We start from the raw sequence: 15,195 nt of genomic DNA, 5'->3' as shown, positions 1-15,195 counted from the left end.
TTTATTGATTTCTTATGGATGTTCCGATATTGCAATGGTACGAACGCGCGTGAAAAGTATATACAATTATATTAAACGTTAAATTATTATAGAAAATGAAGTATATCGTAAAATACGCAAACGAGCTGAAATAAAAAGTAAACGATTATTATATAAATCATGACGAAGAAAACAAGCATTGTGTAGCGAACACAAAAGGAAACTGACAAACACATGAAGGATCTGTAACTGGATAGCAGGATAATGACAGGATATTTGAAACAAACTGAACGAAATAATATAATATATATATATATATACGGCACCTCATTTATTGGCACAAACCTACATGCATGTGTTTTAATTGCACTCGGTAAAAATGGAGAACTTCTTTATCTTACGTATTTTATTTGTTTTTATTTGTTTTTATTTCTGTTTTTATTTTATTCATTTGTAGAGATCGAGCTATTGTCAATTTTTTTTTTTTTTTTGTAACATTTGACATTTATATTTTTCGCTTAAATTTTTTACATGTAATCCAATTTCACGCGCTGTTTTTCGCAAGTAAATGTATACGCTGGCATTTCAAATTGGCACGTATAAAAATATAAAACCGTCTTTTTTTTTACACGCGAGGAAAAAGTTTTGGAAAAATATCTAACGCGAGATTTTTAAAATGATCGCAATCACAAATTACTCGGTGCCAAAACGAACAGATTTGTTTTCTTTTTATTACAATGTGCCGTCACACGTGGTATATAAAGAAAATTAAATTCAATGATAGCACAGCGGACAGTGTGTACAATATACAAAACAAAATGATTAACTTAAAACATACAGATTAACACAATTTGGGATGCAAAAGCACAAGTATAAAATGCGTCCTGGTGCGCTGCGATATTGTGCGTGAATATTAATGTGTGTGTTCAAATCACCTCTGAGATGAGATTTAAAATATTTTTCGCGACGAAATATATATATATCGGTGGTGTGTCGAAGTAAATATGCTTCACATTGACCCACGATTCATTAAAAAAGTGAGTGTTGTGACGAAAGATATATTATAATAAAACACTTAATCTAAGATCGAAAACAAAAAAAATCAGTCGATGTGTAAATGTAACATATAAAAGTATCTGCTACTAAAAAAATATACGCACCTTAAATATGAGATGACGCGACGAACTTAACACAAATAAACTACTATACATCATGCATGCCTGTATATAAAATAACCTTTGACAATTATGATAGCTTCAAGAAATTACATGATCCAATGTTCCGTTACAAAAATCTTACACAAGGGCTCTCGAATGTGCAATTGCACGTATGTAGAAATAGAAATAGATTATTGAAGGTCAGTGCACGCGCGAATACACACTCCCCCCTGTGCGAGAGAGATGTATATATACATATAAAATATAATAATTTATTTCTATTTCCACAACGTTTCATTTCTCCACTAAAATGTGCTAAATTTGCTTTGGGTGGTCTTATGAAAGCAGTCGCACGAAAAATGGCAAGTATTAAAAATACCCTTTTGACGATATCATGCCAACGTCAATTATTTCTTTCGAAGGTTCTGCCAATTTTTTTTTACCAAACGACGGACGTGTGCATGCGCGCAATAGAAAAAAAAAACAACAAATACATACAAGGGACGACAATTGAAGAAATTTCAACGATTTTTATAAACACATAAAATAAAACAATATTTCATGCTCGTTATTCAACGACACTCCAAAATAAGTCTGTTTAGTATAATATTTAGTACATATATGTATAAAAAAAAAAAAAATGCAGGACGGTTGCTTCACTTTTATGGACGGAATCTCCGTAGGAAATATGCATTCGGATTCGTGCGCACGTACGTTCTGTTTTAACCGACTAAAGAACTGCATTTGTTGCGTAATTTTTCAGCGCGATATTGATAGATAACAGAAGGAAACCTTCGCGATTGTGTGTGGTTTTTTTTTAAAGTTCGATCGCGTGCGTATATCGACCGTCTCGAAGACACGCGAACCACGGCGAAATTTAGCAGAGGCAAGAGCCTTGAGTCTTGTTATTTTAACTGAAATAGCGATTTCTAATAATTAAATTAGAAACTCTCGGATTTGACGAGGTTGTGCTGATGTTTCAAACCCTCAATCAAATCCATGTGCGGCGGCTCGGTCACATTGACCTTGCGTTCACGGAAATACTCCCGCCTCTGTTTGTGGCTATCCACGATCGAGGTAGCGGCCGCCGAATCGGCGTTACGGTCTCTTGCAGCCTCAATCCGGTCGTCCTGATCGCTCACCTGGACAATACTGTCTGGTATTGGCAGCGGTTTGGCCACGCCGATGCGAACCGTTCCCTTCGGGGCGCCTTTGAGCGCCTGCACGGCCTCGTCCAGTGTTGCGTTCTCTAATGCGATGTCATTCACAAACAGAAGCCGATCGCCCGGTATTAACTGCCCGTCAACCTGTGCCACCCCTCCGGGCACGAGCGATCGTATTACTATCACAGTTTCGTTGGGGTTCATTGGATCCTAAAAGCGAAACGAGCGGGAAAAAAAGAAAAAAAAAGAGCGGATGATTATCAACAATCTCTTTCTCTTTCGAGGCGTGAACAAATTCTGCGCTACAAAAAAAAAAACACGTTTCGAACCTGATAATCCAAAATGGAGAACCCAAGGCCCCTCTCTCCTTTAACCAATTCGATAATTTGCGGCTCGGAACTCCACATCGCCAGTCCGGTAAGCGGTTCTAACGAGCGCGACTTCATCTTATTTAGACTCGCGTCGGTTACTGTGGCCGTGGTCGTCGTCGAAGCCAAGGAACCGTCCGACTTCGCCTTCACGAGGCGATCCATTGTGGGCAACAAGTTCTGCAGAGACCCGCCGAGAATACTCTACGGGAGAACACTGATATTCGCGGCGGTTCTTTAAAGCGGCGGCGACTCACAGTGACTGACACCGTGTTTACTATCTACTTACTCTAGTCTGAAAAGCGGCCTGATGTTGAGCGGTGTCGATGGGACAGAGTGGATCTTGGGAAGCGATCCTTCTTCCGCAAACCATACGAACGTGTATAGGCAACTCTTTCAACACGCTAACCACCTCCATATGATTGATACCCAATAAACGATAGCCGTTCACCTTCAAAAGAACACGATATCTATTTCAGACACGTTGTTCAAGAGAAGAGAGCACTTTGTCGAGCGCTTTGAAGAAAAGAAACGCTATAGAGAAAAAGCTTAAGGCTTCGCTAGAAAGATATGGAAATTCGATAACCTCTAGCAGCTCGTCGCCGGAACGCAGGGTGCCGTTCTGTCCGACAGGACCCTCCGGCAATACGGCGCGTATATAATGATGAGGCCGTACTTCCTGCCCGTTCTCCACGTCGACTGTTCCCTCCAAACTGATTCCGAGACCGCTGCCTTCGGCGAACTTCTTCAGTTGGGCGACCTATTCGCAAAAAAAGCCAATACACATGTTTTTCGCAGCGCGCTTTTATTTAGTAATCAGGATTTTACGCTCGAGAACGAGCTACTTTACCACTATCTCTCTATCGGGTCCGACGATCTTCTGCCACTTAGCTTTAATAGCCGCGCGAATTTGAGGCGTTAGCTCGGTCGACGGGTCGCTCAATAGAGCCTCGACGTTGGCCGCGTCATCCTGTTCGTCCGACGATCTTACACGCTCGCCTTCTTGCAGTATCGCGCTGTCCACGGTAGTGTGCGATTCGCCTTCTGGCTCTATTTCGGTGGTGGTCTCGCCATCCTGCTGCAAAGTGCAAACGTAGACTTGATAACTTGTATAATATGCCAATGTAATAACAAAAAGTCCCCTGAAGTTTAAACGTTTAAAAATATTTAACGTTTACTCCAAGTTATATTATAACGAAGTCGTTTATCTTTTTAAGTAAGTTCTAATTGTTAAATGTACCGCGCTCATGGGGAAACTAGGTAGGCTCGTTATCGACGGGGAACTCGGCTGAGGTAGTCTCAAGGCTGAGGTAGACTCGCTCGCGGCGATTGCTTGTTGTAGCTGTTCGAACTTTGGTCCACGTAGATATCGCTCCAAGCAAAGAGTTACCGTTTGCCCGGTACGTCTTAACACCTCAACAGCCTCGTGATTGGTGTAGCCCTGCAGGGAGTGACCGTCCACTTCCACTATGCGATCGTTTATTTGAATCTTACCGCTCAAGTCGGCTGCGCTACCCTCGCTGATGCTCTTAACGAAGATGCCGGAAAGTTCTTCTGCAAGAATCAAACGTTTTTATCGTCGCTTTGGTCGGCACGTTGCGTATGTTAACAACGATAGCATCTACGACTATCTTGGACGATGTCACGTTTTTATCTCAAAGCTACTTTCGCATTATTTTTGAGAAGTCAAAAGTGAGAGAATTTCCACTCATGTCGAGAAGAACTCTGTCTTCCTTCCGTTACCTTTCTCGCAGACGTAACCGGCGATGGTAATGCCGAGACCGTAGATGTCCTTCGTAAGCGCGACCGTGAAGCGCTCCATTTCTGGCAGTGAATTGATGTCGAGGGCCTCCATCGTGAGCACCGGCAGATCCTGGAGCTGCACCGGAAGTGGCACCGCCGGTATAACTGGCATCGTGCCAATTGGCATTGGGTTGCGTACCACGTCCATGATGAGACCGGGTCTTGCCTGGAGGGTAGACAGAGAGAGAGAAGTTCTTTTCATATCGCGCGGGATGATGGGAATACGATATTATTCAGAATAAAAAAGAAACAAGAATAAAAGAGAAAAAGAAGAAAAAGAAATGCTCGTGTTCGCGTCGTGACGCGAGAAAAAATGGATCACGAGCCCCGGCGGCACTCACGTGCATTTCAATGTCTGACTCCTGCGAGTACATGTAGCCGTTGTCGTAGCTCGTGTCGCCGCCCTGCACATGTCGCATGTTGTAGTTCTCCGCAGAGACGCTGTGCACCAGATGTCTGTCCAGCTCGTCGGGATCTCCCAGAATTTTCGTCGGAACGATCGGGGCATGACTGCCGAGCGCCTGCAAGTATCACACAGATCAGAGATTTTACGCGTCCTTCTTTCTCTCTTTCTCTCTTTCGTTCGAACGCGAATTTATATACATGTGGAAACGAATGCGCTTTTCCATATGACGCGCGCGAACGTAGCGCATTTCCTACGGGATTTGAATTTTCATCCGTAGTAAAAAAAAAAAAAAAAANAAAAAAAAGAAAAAAAAAATAGTTTGCGGGTCCTATGTCCGAGTAAATAAAATATTAACCACTCCGCGCGGGATTGTACGCCAAAGCTCGTGAAAAACTTCGCGATTCAGAAATTGCGGTGGATTGTGCGCGGAATAATAACAATGTTATTTATCTCGCGCTTGTACGCAATCGCGCAGAGAGCGCGACGATGATTTCGTTCATCCTGCTCCACTTTCTCGTATTTATTTCATTCTCGCAGTTACAAGAGCAAATACAAAAAAAAAAAAAAAAAATATGCAAGAAAATTATATTTAAAATCCGAACGGCTCTTTTTTTCGGTCAACCAAAAATTAATTAAAGAGATTTCCCGTTCCAAGCGCGCGCGTCGTGTCATTTTTTCATCTCGTTGTTGATTCTCATTTTTTTACGTTTACAAGCGCAAAGTGATGTTCACAAATCGACAAGCGGCGACGAAAGAGCGGCGGAGTTTGTTTTTACAAACCTTATGAGATAAAAAAAACAGAAAAAAATCTCTAAGAACGTGTGTGCTCTTTGTACATTGACGGCGGGAAAACAGCTCGGCTGTTTAAATATTCGCGTGAGGAGAACGGCAGCCGTTCGTAATATACTCAAAGCAGGTCATAAATATTGATCAGATAAAAATAAAAAAAAAAAAAAAACTCGCGGAAACCCGTCAGGGTTTTCTTGAATGTGGAAAAATCCGATGCGCTTCAGTACTCTTTTCGCGCATTTAATGTACTTGCTCTCTCTCTCTCTCTCTTATACCCACATACACGTGAAACTTCATAACGAAGTTACTTCATTTTTGTCACCGCGCGCGCGTGACATTATACAGTTTAATTATCGCAGAAACGTCAAAAAGTTTAATTCATTAAAAAGCTTGAATTCTCTCGGTTTGTTTCGCTCTCTTCGTTTTATACCGCTGTTCTCCCGTTGAACAAAGTTGCATCTCCGCCGCTTGAACAACGTCGAAAACACGCGCCGAACACGCTTCACTTTTTCACAAACAAAAAAAACCAAAAAAAAAACAAAAACAAAAAAAAAAAACTTGACGCTCGTAAGTTGCCGCAGCAGCCGAGGTATTTCAATTTTAATCCCACGACGAAGCAATCTCCCCGCAATCTTTCGCGCACGATTCCCCGCGGAGCGTGTGTGTGTGTGTGTGTGTGTGAGAAATTCCATCGGTCTCCGGGAGACGCGATTCCGCGGTTTTATCGCAGCTGAAATAATAGAACCGTCATGTAGAAAACATCCCGTGCATCATTCATAATCCCCAAATTACATCCAGTCGAGTTCTTCTTGTTCGTGCAATCAGGAATTCCTCCGGCGGCAACCAGTGTTTTTCATCGTCGATTACTCGCCGTCGGGGGCTAAGTATAATCGCGCGAAGTAATCGCGCGCGAGATCGCAACCGAACGAACAAGTTTCTCGCGATATCGATCCGACTGCGGATCGGTAATGTATCGCCCTAATGATCCGCAATTTAACGCAATTTCGTCTGGGCGAGAGAAATCCCTTCTCTTCCTCTCGACCGTAGTAGTAGTCCTATACTTGCGATAGTCAATAAGGGCGGGTCGTGACAATGACGTACGCGAGCCGCGGCCCGTGCCATCAATCTACCAGTCACGACGGACATCTTGAACACCGACGGCGGAATTTAATGGCTCGCGTATTTGCCGTAACTCGGCTGCTTGCAAATATGCCCGGGTGATGTTTTCGCGTCCAATTTGCGCGGGAATTCGCGCGGGTCTGACAAATGAACCGAGGCTCAAAAACATTATCGCAGCTCCTTTCAGCGCCCGCGAGCGAGCGCGATTACACACAATTTCTGCGGAGAAAAGAACTGTTCTTAAGAGAGCAACGTTACAAATTGCAACAGCACGCATGGAAAAAAACGCGGCGGAATTGCGGAGAGAGAGAGAAAGAGAAAATGTACATGCTACTCCCGCTGTATTTTGTTCGCTACAATTAGGAAGGAAATTTATAAAAGAGAGAACGCAAGTAGATTAAAGTGCCATCTCCGTGTGTCGTATCTTGCGGTATCTATTTTTCTTCTTTGAGTCTGAAGCAAAACCCACGAACCCACTTTGTTATTACCGAGAATGTAAAAGATATCATCAACTCATTTTGTGATAAAAAAATATCATCACAAAAGAATGTACGAAAGGATCTAATACGAGAGCGAGCTGGTTGTTACAATAGTTTACATTCTGTTTACAAAATACAGAAAAAATATATTTGTGTGATACGGCTACTATCGTGCTAGTCACGTGCGTGAAAATAATTTTTAGCGAAAACACACGGCATTGTGATATTTACGAGCATTTCTGTAAAAAAAAAAAAATTAGACACGGCGAGTAATTGTTTCTTATCTCTATTTGTTTAATTATTTCTTATCGGTTTAAACATTTCTGATAGCAATTTTGCTTTATATAAGAAATATGATAGTTTTAAACAATTTTTTTCGATATTTATTTAACAAGTTGCCAGTGCAACGTAGTTTATAAATAATATTTTTTTTTCCTGAAAGTATGTGTGAGACAATTATATATTATACAACGTTGCGTACATTTTTCTCTTAATAATTTATCTTGTCGCTTTGCGCATCCCGGTCTTCATTATTTTTTTGTCACTCGTAATTACATTTTGCATATATTTGTCGAGTTTTCAAATCAAATGTATTAAACGCAGCAATTAAGGAATAACACATTAATGAAATAATGCAATTACATTACTAATTAGCTGGCTGATGTTATTAAAGCCACCACTCTCTGCGTTACGGATGTATTCGAATAAAATGGTAAAACGATACCGCGCGATTGTGATCGCAAAACGCGAAGGGAAGGGAAATATAGGGGTAAAAGTACCTGATAATCCGGCGAAGTTGGCTCCACAGGTCGCGCGACAACGAGCCGCACGTGGGTGCCCGATTGCCGTAAAACCGCGGCAACTTGTTCGCTTCCCATCCCGCGTAGATTGACATCGCCGATCTGCAATATGTGATCTCCGCTCTGAAGTCGATTATCCTGCGGCAGACAATCGCGATGAGAAGCGTTTAATTTCCGCGACTGTCATTCAGCGAATTAAACGTCGACGTTTTCAAGCATTTTCTCACATTTCGCGCGCGATGTGTTTTTTTTTCTTTGTACTCGTTTTTTTTTTTTTTTTTTTAAACAACTCGCGAAGTGCAAGTCGCACAAATCCAAAGACCCATTCATAGCACGCGCACGTACATCCTAGTCCGTACGCTTTAATAAACGTGACGCGCGATAGTTCGATATGGGAGGAAAGAAAAATAAGAATTTGAAGACGAGAGAGAGAGTGTAAGGTGCACGCGAGGCGAATAGACCTTTATGATTAAGAGAGCAATTTATCAGAGGGTTAAAGCTCTGATTAATGATGAGATTCACTTGCTGAAAGTCTCCAGTTTGTGATAAAAGTGGCGTAACAAATTATCACAATTTTGAACCAGGAAATTTTATCTGATATTCGCGTTCAGAAACTTTATAAAACTTAATGCTGACAATGATTGCGCTTTACACAATGGTTGTCAGAAATAATTTATAACAATTATCTATGCGCTAAACAATCTCTCTGCGCCAAATGTTGTTGTCGGAAAATAGTTGATTGTCGATTTTTTCGCTTACCCGATCGGCAACTCCTCCCGGAAGAATTGTTTTAACAACGACGCCGGTGCTGCGGCCGCCGATGATGCCGAATCCGAGACCGCTGCCATCATTGATGAGATTAATTACTTCAACTTGAGCCCATTCCGTATTCAACTGCAAAAAACAAGCCGCGAGGATCATTAAAAAAAAAAAGAGAAATTTTCGGTCGTTGTAGTTATTAAAAAAAGTGTCAATTTTTTTTTATTGTAAGAATTTATTACCATCTAATAAACAATCAAGAAGATTCAAAGAAATAAAAATCTTTCCCTCTCTCTCTATCCTGCGCTTTAGGGGACTTGTCCCAGAAGCGCTAAAATAAATAAAGCTTTCTCTCTCTCTCTCTTTCTTTCTTTCTCTCTCTCTTTTAATTTTGATTGCAGTTGATCGTAAATACTTCAGGAACACAGTGATTTTTCTCGAGGATTCTATCTGAACTTTTTCCGAGGATATTAAATTATGGCAAAGATTGTGTTATTAAAAAGTTTTGAATCTCTCTCTCTCTCTCTGCGCAAAGGTATTTTTTTCCGTTTAACATTTCGTATCTCGTTCGCATCCTTAGTTCTAACGACGCTAACAACCGTAAGTTATGCCGTAAAAAAAAAAAAAAAAAAAAAGGAAAGGGCTAATGAGGATAAAGCACGATGGTGGAAAATGAGGGTAATGACGGCGCGCAGCATCCACCCGACCGCAACATATTTTACCGAACGTAACGGAACGAACAAGATTACTCGGGGGGAAATTTTCAGCGATGAGAAATTCGATCCGACGTGTCAACACATTCCGCCGACTTAATTAAACCGAATGACACTTCTCCTCATAATTTTTCGGGTCACGCTCGAAACTTTCCGCACAGAGAATATATTTTTTATCCGATTTTTCCGTGGGATGCGAATATACGCAATTTCATATGCACAACTCGAATGTACACAGAGTACTCGCCAACACACACAGAGAAACGGAACAAAGCATGACCGTCTTACAAACCTGTATAATACACATATGAAAAGTGTCAGAAATAACGGATGAAAATCAAACTCGAAAAATAGAAAGAAAGAGAAGCGGTAAAACAACACTAAAGTCACGTGTTTTTTCAAAAAAACGTGACTAAAGGAAGGTCGCGTGACAGAGAGAAGAGAAAAAACATCACGTAACTAAAGTCACGTGACTTTACTTCGGTCACGTGTCTTTAAAAACGTGACTAAAGTACTCCGCTCTCAATGCAATTATATAGGCAAGTTCGTGTAACTCGAATGTAAGAAATTTAGTTCGAACACACGTACACACATACGCACGATTAGAACGAAAAATTAAGAAAATTATTTATATAATCGCAAAACTGGTTTTCTAAACTATATATAGCTTTTAATTAATAAGTCAGAGGTCACTTGAAACTTCACCAAGGAGCAGGTGCGCGTCGCGTTGTTGACTGCTCGCGAGATACAGTAGGTCATTAAATTTGATTGGTTCTAGGTTTGCTTCTCGTTATCGCTCACGGCCGCAATTAACAAGCCTATTTAATATTAACGTTCCGATTTCCGATAGAGAGAGAGAGAGAGAGAGAAGGATGGAGATAGAGAGAGAAGAGAGCTCTTGCTCTCGCAAATAACTCGACTATCCTTCGATGAGTCGAGATTTTTTTATCAATTCATTTTTCATTGCTTATCTTCCCGGCATGTATTTCACTTTTGCGCGTCGAATTGTTGTTGCGAAAAATTAATGAGATTTAATTGTGCCGGGAAGGGATTTCTGTCTCCCGTCGCCATATAAAGCAGTCCATTCTGTGGACGCGATATCGCGGCGGCGCGCTATTCACCGCGGGCTGCGGGATTATCTTTCCATTTCCGGATGCGCTGAAATATATGCGATGAGAGAACGTCGAGTTGCAAGTAGCGAAGAAGAGACGCGGGAAGGCTGTTCGTTATCGGATCCCGAAGTTTGAGACTCGCAGCGTCTCTCTCTCTTTCTCTCTCGAGATGCGCGCTCCGTTCCAATTTACGAGCGGTCGACGTATCAAACAATCGGTCGGATTTAATTAAACGCATTTTTACCGACCTGCAACGACCTCCTATCGCGTTCAGACGTTTCCTCGGATTTAACCGAGGGGAAAGAGAGACGTCGTTGTTGGCTCGTTAAAACGCGAATCCGATAAAATTTTTTTGCGACCCGGTAATTGCTGCGTGCAAATAACACAGAGCGCACAGAGAGAGAGAGAGAGAGAGAGAGAGAGAGGTTTGAAAGGGATATTGCCGTGTTTCGCCGTATTCGCGGACCGAAACGAACGCTATCGTTGCGCAACCGGAGACGAGAGAGAGAGAGAGAGAGAGAGAGAGAAACAGAGACCGACGGTGATTTGCATTGCGGGTGTCGCACAAACGTGCGTACCCGCGGCATGTGTTTGCGCACTTGCGCTAATGAATGATTAAACACGCGACCGGACGCGGGCGTTTACCGAAATCGCGGGGTTGGAAATTCACTTGAAAGGGAGGTAGGTTAAAGTGCGTTTTGCCCGCCGCAAATTCGAGTCACGTCAGTGTCGTTAAAGACTCCGCCAGCGGGATGTTCTTCGGACGAACTTGGCGTATATCCGATAATCGTTTCTCACAGTCCGAAATTAGTTCGGGATAAGTAGTAAAGCTCTCTCTCTCTCTCTCTCTCTCTCTCTTGCTCGCTCTCACTCGCCACGATGGAAAAGCTCCTCGTTTCTCTGACGAGGCAGCGACGTCGAGATGGCTTTCCCTCCCCGTCACACAAAAGCGGAAGGAGAAGCCGATAATCAATCGTGCCCGTTAATGCCGAATATATTATGTTGTCGGTCCGTTTATTCCCTCTTTTGAGATGAATATAATATCAGGAGCTCTTCAGTAGCTATATATCTATCTACTTCAAACTTTAATCGCCAATTTTCTATTCGTTCTGTGTATAAGTACGGGAATAAAAAAAAAAAAGAAAAAAAAGAAAAAAAAAGAAGAAATTTTAATCTCAAACGTTTCAAATATCGACGCAACGATATAACCGTTTCACATTTATAATTTAATTTACGTGTTGTATTAATGGATTGCGGAGAAACTCCCATTAATATTGTAGAGAGAAACGTTTCGCTTTATCGCGTCCGGTGATAAAATATTGAGTAAACTGCCGACCGAAATTATCGATTTACTAATACCCTAGTTCTGTGTGCGAGCGGGAATTAAGAAACGCGAGTGGAGAATATATACATTTTTTTAAATTTGTCATATTGTAATGTACATAACCTGATGTACAACCGATGTAGCGCGCGACAACAAAGTTTTCCGATCGATCCATCAAGATCCATTATAACACACGCGACATCGGAAGTTCTCGTTTCTCCAACTCTCTCTCTCTTGTCTCGATATCCAGAAACCATCGCTGACTTTCGATCAATCGAGTATGACGTGTTAATAACAATAAAAAAAAAAAAAAAGAAAAAATAAATAAACGCACTGTCACAGCTGAACGAGCAGAATTTGCCGCGACGTAATAAACGTTTTCAAATGACCTTCGGTATACACGCGGATGTTCCTTCCTCAACTCTTTAAACAAACGAAATTCTATTGATGTTACAAACAATCGCGAAGAAAACGCTAACATTTTGTTAGCGGCGTGAAAATATAAATTTGGCAAAAGTCAAATGTGGTTTTGCGGTTTAAATCACGCACGATTTCAATATCTAAAAAAACCCTTAGCTCTCTCGGGCTACTATATTTCAAGTGAATTGGCCATTGTTTACGGGTGCCGCTCTCACTGGCGGAGAGAGACACAACAACGGAGAGACCGACCACCATCGTTGTGCAAACTCGAAAGCAACGGCGGCGAAAGTGTTAATCCGTAAATTGTGCCGTTTTCATCGAATAAAATTGGTTTTCGCGTGGGCGGTAGGTACGTTTCAGAGGCTTGTGCGGCCGCGCGGCCCGCACAAAGGGCCATAGATCTAATCCGTACGGTAGAAGTGTCAATTTGTTACGATTAAATGTTCCGTCGAAATGGCAGCCGTGGGGGATATAGGCGGATTCCAAACGGTTTCCGTGGAGGTAAATGGACGATAAATTTTAAAGATCACGCAAACCTCTCGCCGGCGCGGCGGCGGCGGCGATGAAGAAGCGGCGGTATCGTACGCGCGTCAGCGAAACTCTTTACCGATAATTCTATTTCCGTCGCAGCGCCGCGCCGCTGCTGTTCCTATTATCGCGCTCGAAGACAGGAGAAGAGAGGAAAAGTCTCGGCGAGGGGGAGGAAGCGAATATATATATATAGGCGCCCAATTTATCCGCGAATTGAAAAAAACCACTCGATCAGATGTACACACACACACACACACACCAAACGTCGAGAAATCGAGAGAAATCGCTGCGCTCGCGAACGTGCCAATATAAAAAAGTCGATTAAAAATTCTCCGGGCAAACGGCTTTCGATTAAACGGCCTCGCAATTAATTTATTTAGAATAACGCTCTCTCCTATACAATAGATACACACTCGAATATAATGCGCGCTCGAATAACACGTTAATATATTACTTTAATTACACGCGCGGCGAACGTAATAATATATTAATTTACTATGTTCGGTACTAGTGCGTGTTATTTGCGTCGAGGTAATGTGAGCATCGAACATAATGTGTTTGAGCAAATTTGTTGAATATTACGTTGCGGAAGTTTAAAAACATCCGCAACGCGCAAACGTGTGTGTTTGTTCGAAACGAACTGGATGGATTTTCAAAAATATCAATATGAACAGTCAAATATGATAAATTCAGAGATCAATTCGAGAGATCTCCCGAAACACTTCCGCTCGCTGAAAAACGGTTTATAAATAATATGAATAAATAATATAAAAAAGTTTCGTAGAAAAATATCAATCGCGCTGATACGAAGATAAACATTATTGGCGGGGATGTATTGCCTCGGAAATGTGTCGACTGCGCCAATAATTCTATTTCCCGTTTGGCGTAGCCGCCCCGCCACTGTTCTTATTATCGCGACAACAAAAGGGGATGAAAAAATAAAAAGGATCGGAATGTCGTAGAAACGTCGTCCAAATGAGGCCAATTATGCTATCGATCGGGATTTTATCGGCGTGTCACCCACTCGAGCGGTTCCAAAGCAAATATTTCTTTGGGGAATGAAGCGCTCTCGAGTTCTTCTTCTCTTCCTCTCTCTCTCTCTCTTTTTCTCTTTTTTCTCTCTCTCTTTTTTTCTCGCATAAAATACCTCCACGAGAGAACCGACTATCAGCTACAGGATAAAATAAGAAGGTCGTCGAGAGAGAATGAGAGAGAGAGAGAGAGAGAGAGAAGCGCGCTTATTAAGAGTCAGTGAAGAACATCCTTTTACGCAGGGAAAAGGGATTCAGCACAATGGCCTCCACCCAATGTAAGAGAAAAGATCCCCCGGATCGTCTCCTCTTCAAGCAAAAAGGGAGAGAACAAAAGAGAGAGCGGGAGAGTTGCTGAATGACGAGATTAAGAACGATCATGACACATAAGAAGGGATATCGGTATCATTAGTCTTTTCAAACAATGCATTGCCATGCTCCTGTAATCACAAATAATAAAAAAATAAATAAATAAATAAAGAATAAACGGAAGAGGTTTTGTTCCGTATAGAAGACCTTCATAAAGACTTTTGCAATTCTCTCTTTGAAATGTCTCACGCATATCGGAGATTTTAATATTTATAAACACGTAAATATACACTCGAAAAAACTACACGAGATAAGATCTTTTGTAATTCTACAGAGCCACGTATAAACGTAGCGGCACTTCTTGTGCAGAGCTCTCTCCAGAAATAGAAATTGCGTTTTTACACGCGAACCGCGTCGGATTTACACGCGTGAGGAGATGAACAAGGCTTACCACCATGTCAGAGCCACTCTTGGAGGCGTCGCTGACGGCGGAGGGGCTCCTTTCGATGACAAGGCCACCAGGTACCGGTGTCGAGGTCGGCGTGGGTGTTGGCGTATGCGTGGGCGTCGGGGTCGCCGCCGAAGTGGTGCTCGCCGGTTGGCTTGACTTCGGGGTCGGTGCCGGTGTAACGACGGTGGACGACACTGACACCGATTGATCCTTGTCGGAGCTTGTCTGGTTGTTCCCAGCAGCGGCGCCGACGATGGACGACGCTGCTCCTGCGGCCGCTGTCGAACTCGAACCGCCGGACAATTCATCCGTTGGCAAAGAGCTCCCAACGTCTGTTGACAATAGCGCAAGCACACGTGAGATTTGCTCTCCTATTATTTCGTTCTTCCAACCGTGACGCGTCATACGTCACACGAGCGCAAAAAACAACGCTCGACTCTGTGCAAAACTATGTACTTTTTCCACAAAAAAATTATTTATGT

At 42.3% G+C, this 15,195-nt stretch overlaps 1 protein-coding gene across 5 annotated transcripts in view; it reads right to left on the bottom strand.

The window, feature by feature from the left end:
* Nucleotides 1–15,195, bottom strand: part of LOC109855592 — a 93,027-nt gene that overhangs the window by 33,685 nt on the left and 44,147 nt on the right. For 4 of the 5 annotated variants that reach the window (XM_020430029.1, XM_020430034.1, XM_020430033.1 and 1 more), the window contains exons 7-17: nt 14,714–15,045; nt 8,823–8,957; nt 8,043–8,201; nt 4,812–4,991; nt 4,411–4,636; nt 3,908–4,221; nt 3,518–3,745; nt 3,254–3,427; nt 2,957–3,118; nt 2,629–2,871; nt 2,279–2,509 (exon numbers count right to left, since the gene is read on the bottom strand). In XM_020430029.1, the coding sequence (XP_020285618.1) occupies nt 2,279–2,509; nt 2,629–2,871; nt 2,957–3,118; nt 3,254–3,427; nt 3,518–3,745; nt 3,908–4,221; nt 4,411–4,636; nt 4,812–4,991; nt 8,043–8,201; nt 8,823–8,957; nt 14,714–15,045 (2,384 nt within the window). The remainder of the gene's footprint in view (nt 1–2,278; nt 2,510–2,628; nt 2,872–2,956; nt 3,119–3,253; nt 3,428–3,517; nt 3,746–3,907; nt 4,222–4,410; nt 4,637–4,811; nt 4,992–8,042; nt 8,202–8,822; nt 8,958–14,713; nt 15,046–15,195) is intronic. The other variant, XM_020430032.1, reaches the window with a different exon arrangement.

Source organism: Pseudomyrmex gracilis, unplaced genomic scaffold (genome assembly GCF_002006095.1).
Source record: "Pseudomyrmex gracilis isolate BER0280 unplaced genomic scaffold, ASM200609v1 scaffold_93, whole genome shotgun sequence".
Classification (NCBI taxonomy): Eukaryota; Metazoa; Arthropoda; class Insecta; order Hymenoptera; family Formicidae; genus Pseudomyrmex; species Pseudomyrmex gracilis.
Note: the sequence above shows the minus strand (reverse complement) of the source record. Positions and strands in the feature narration are given on the sequence as shown.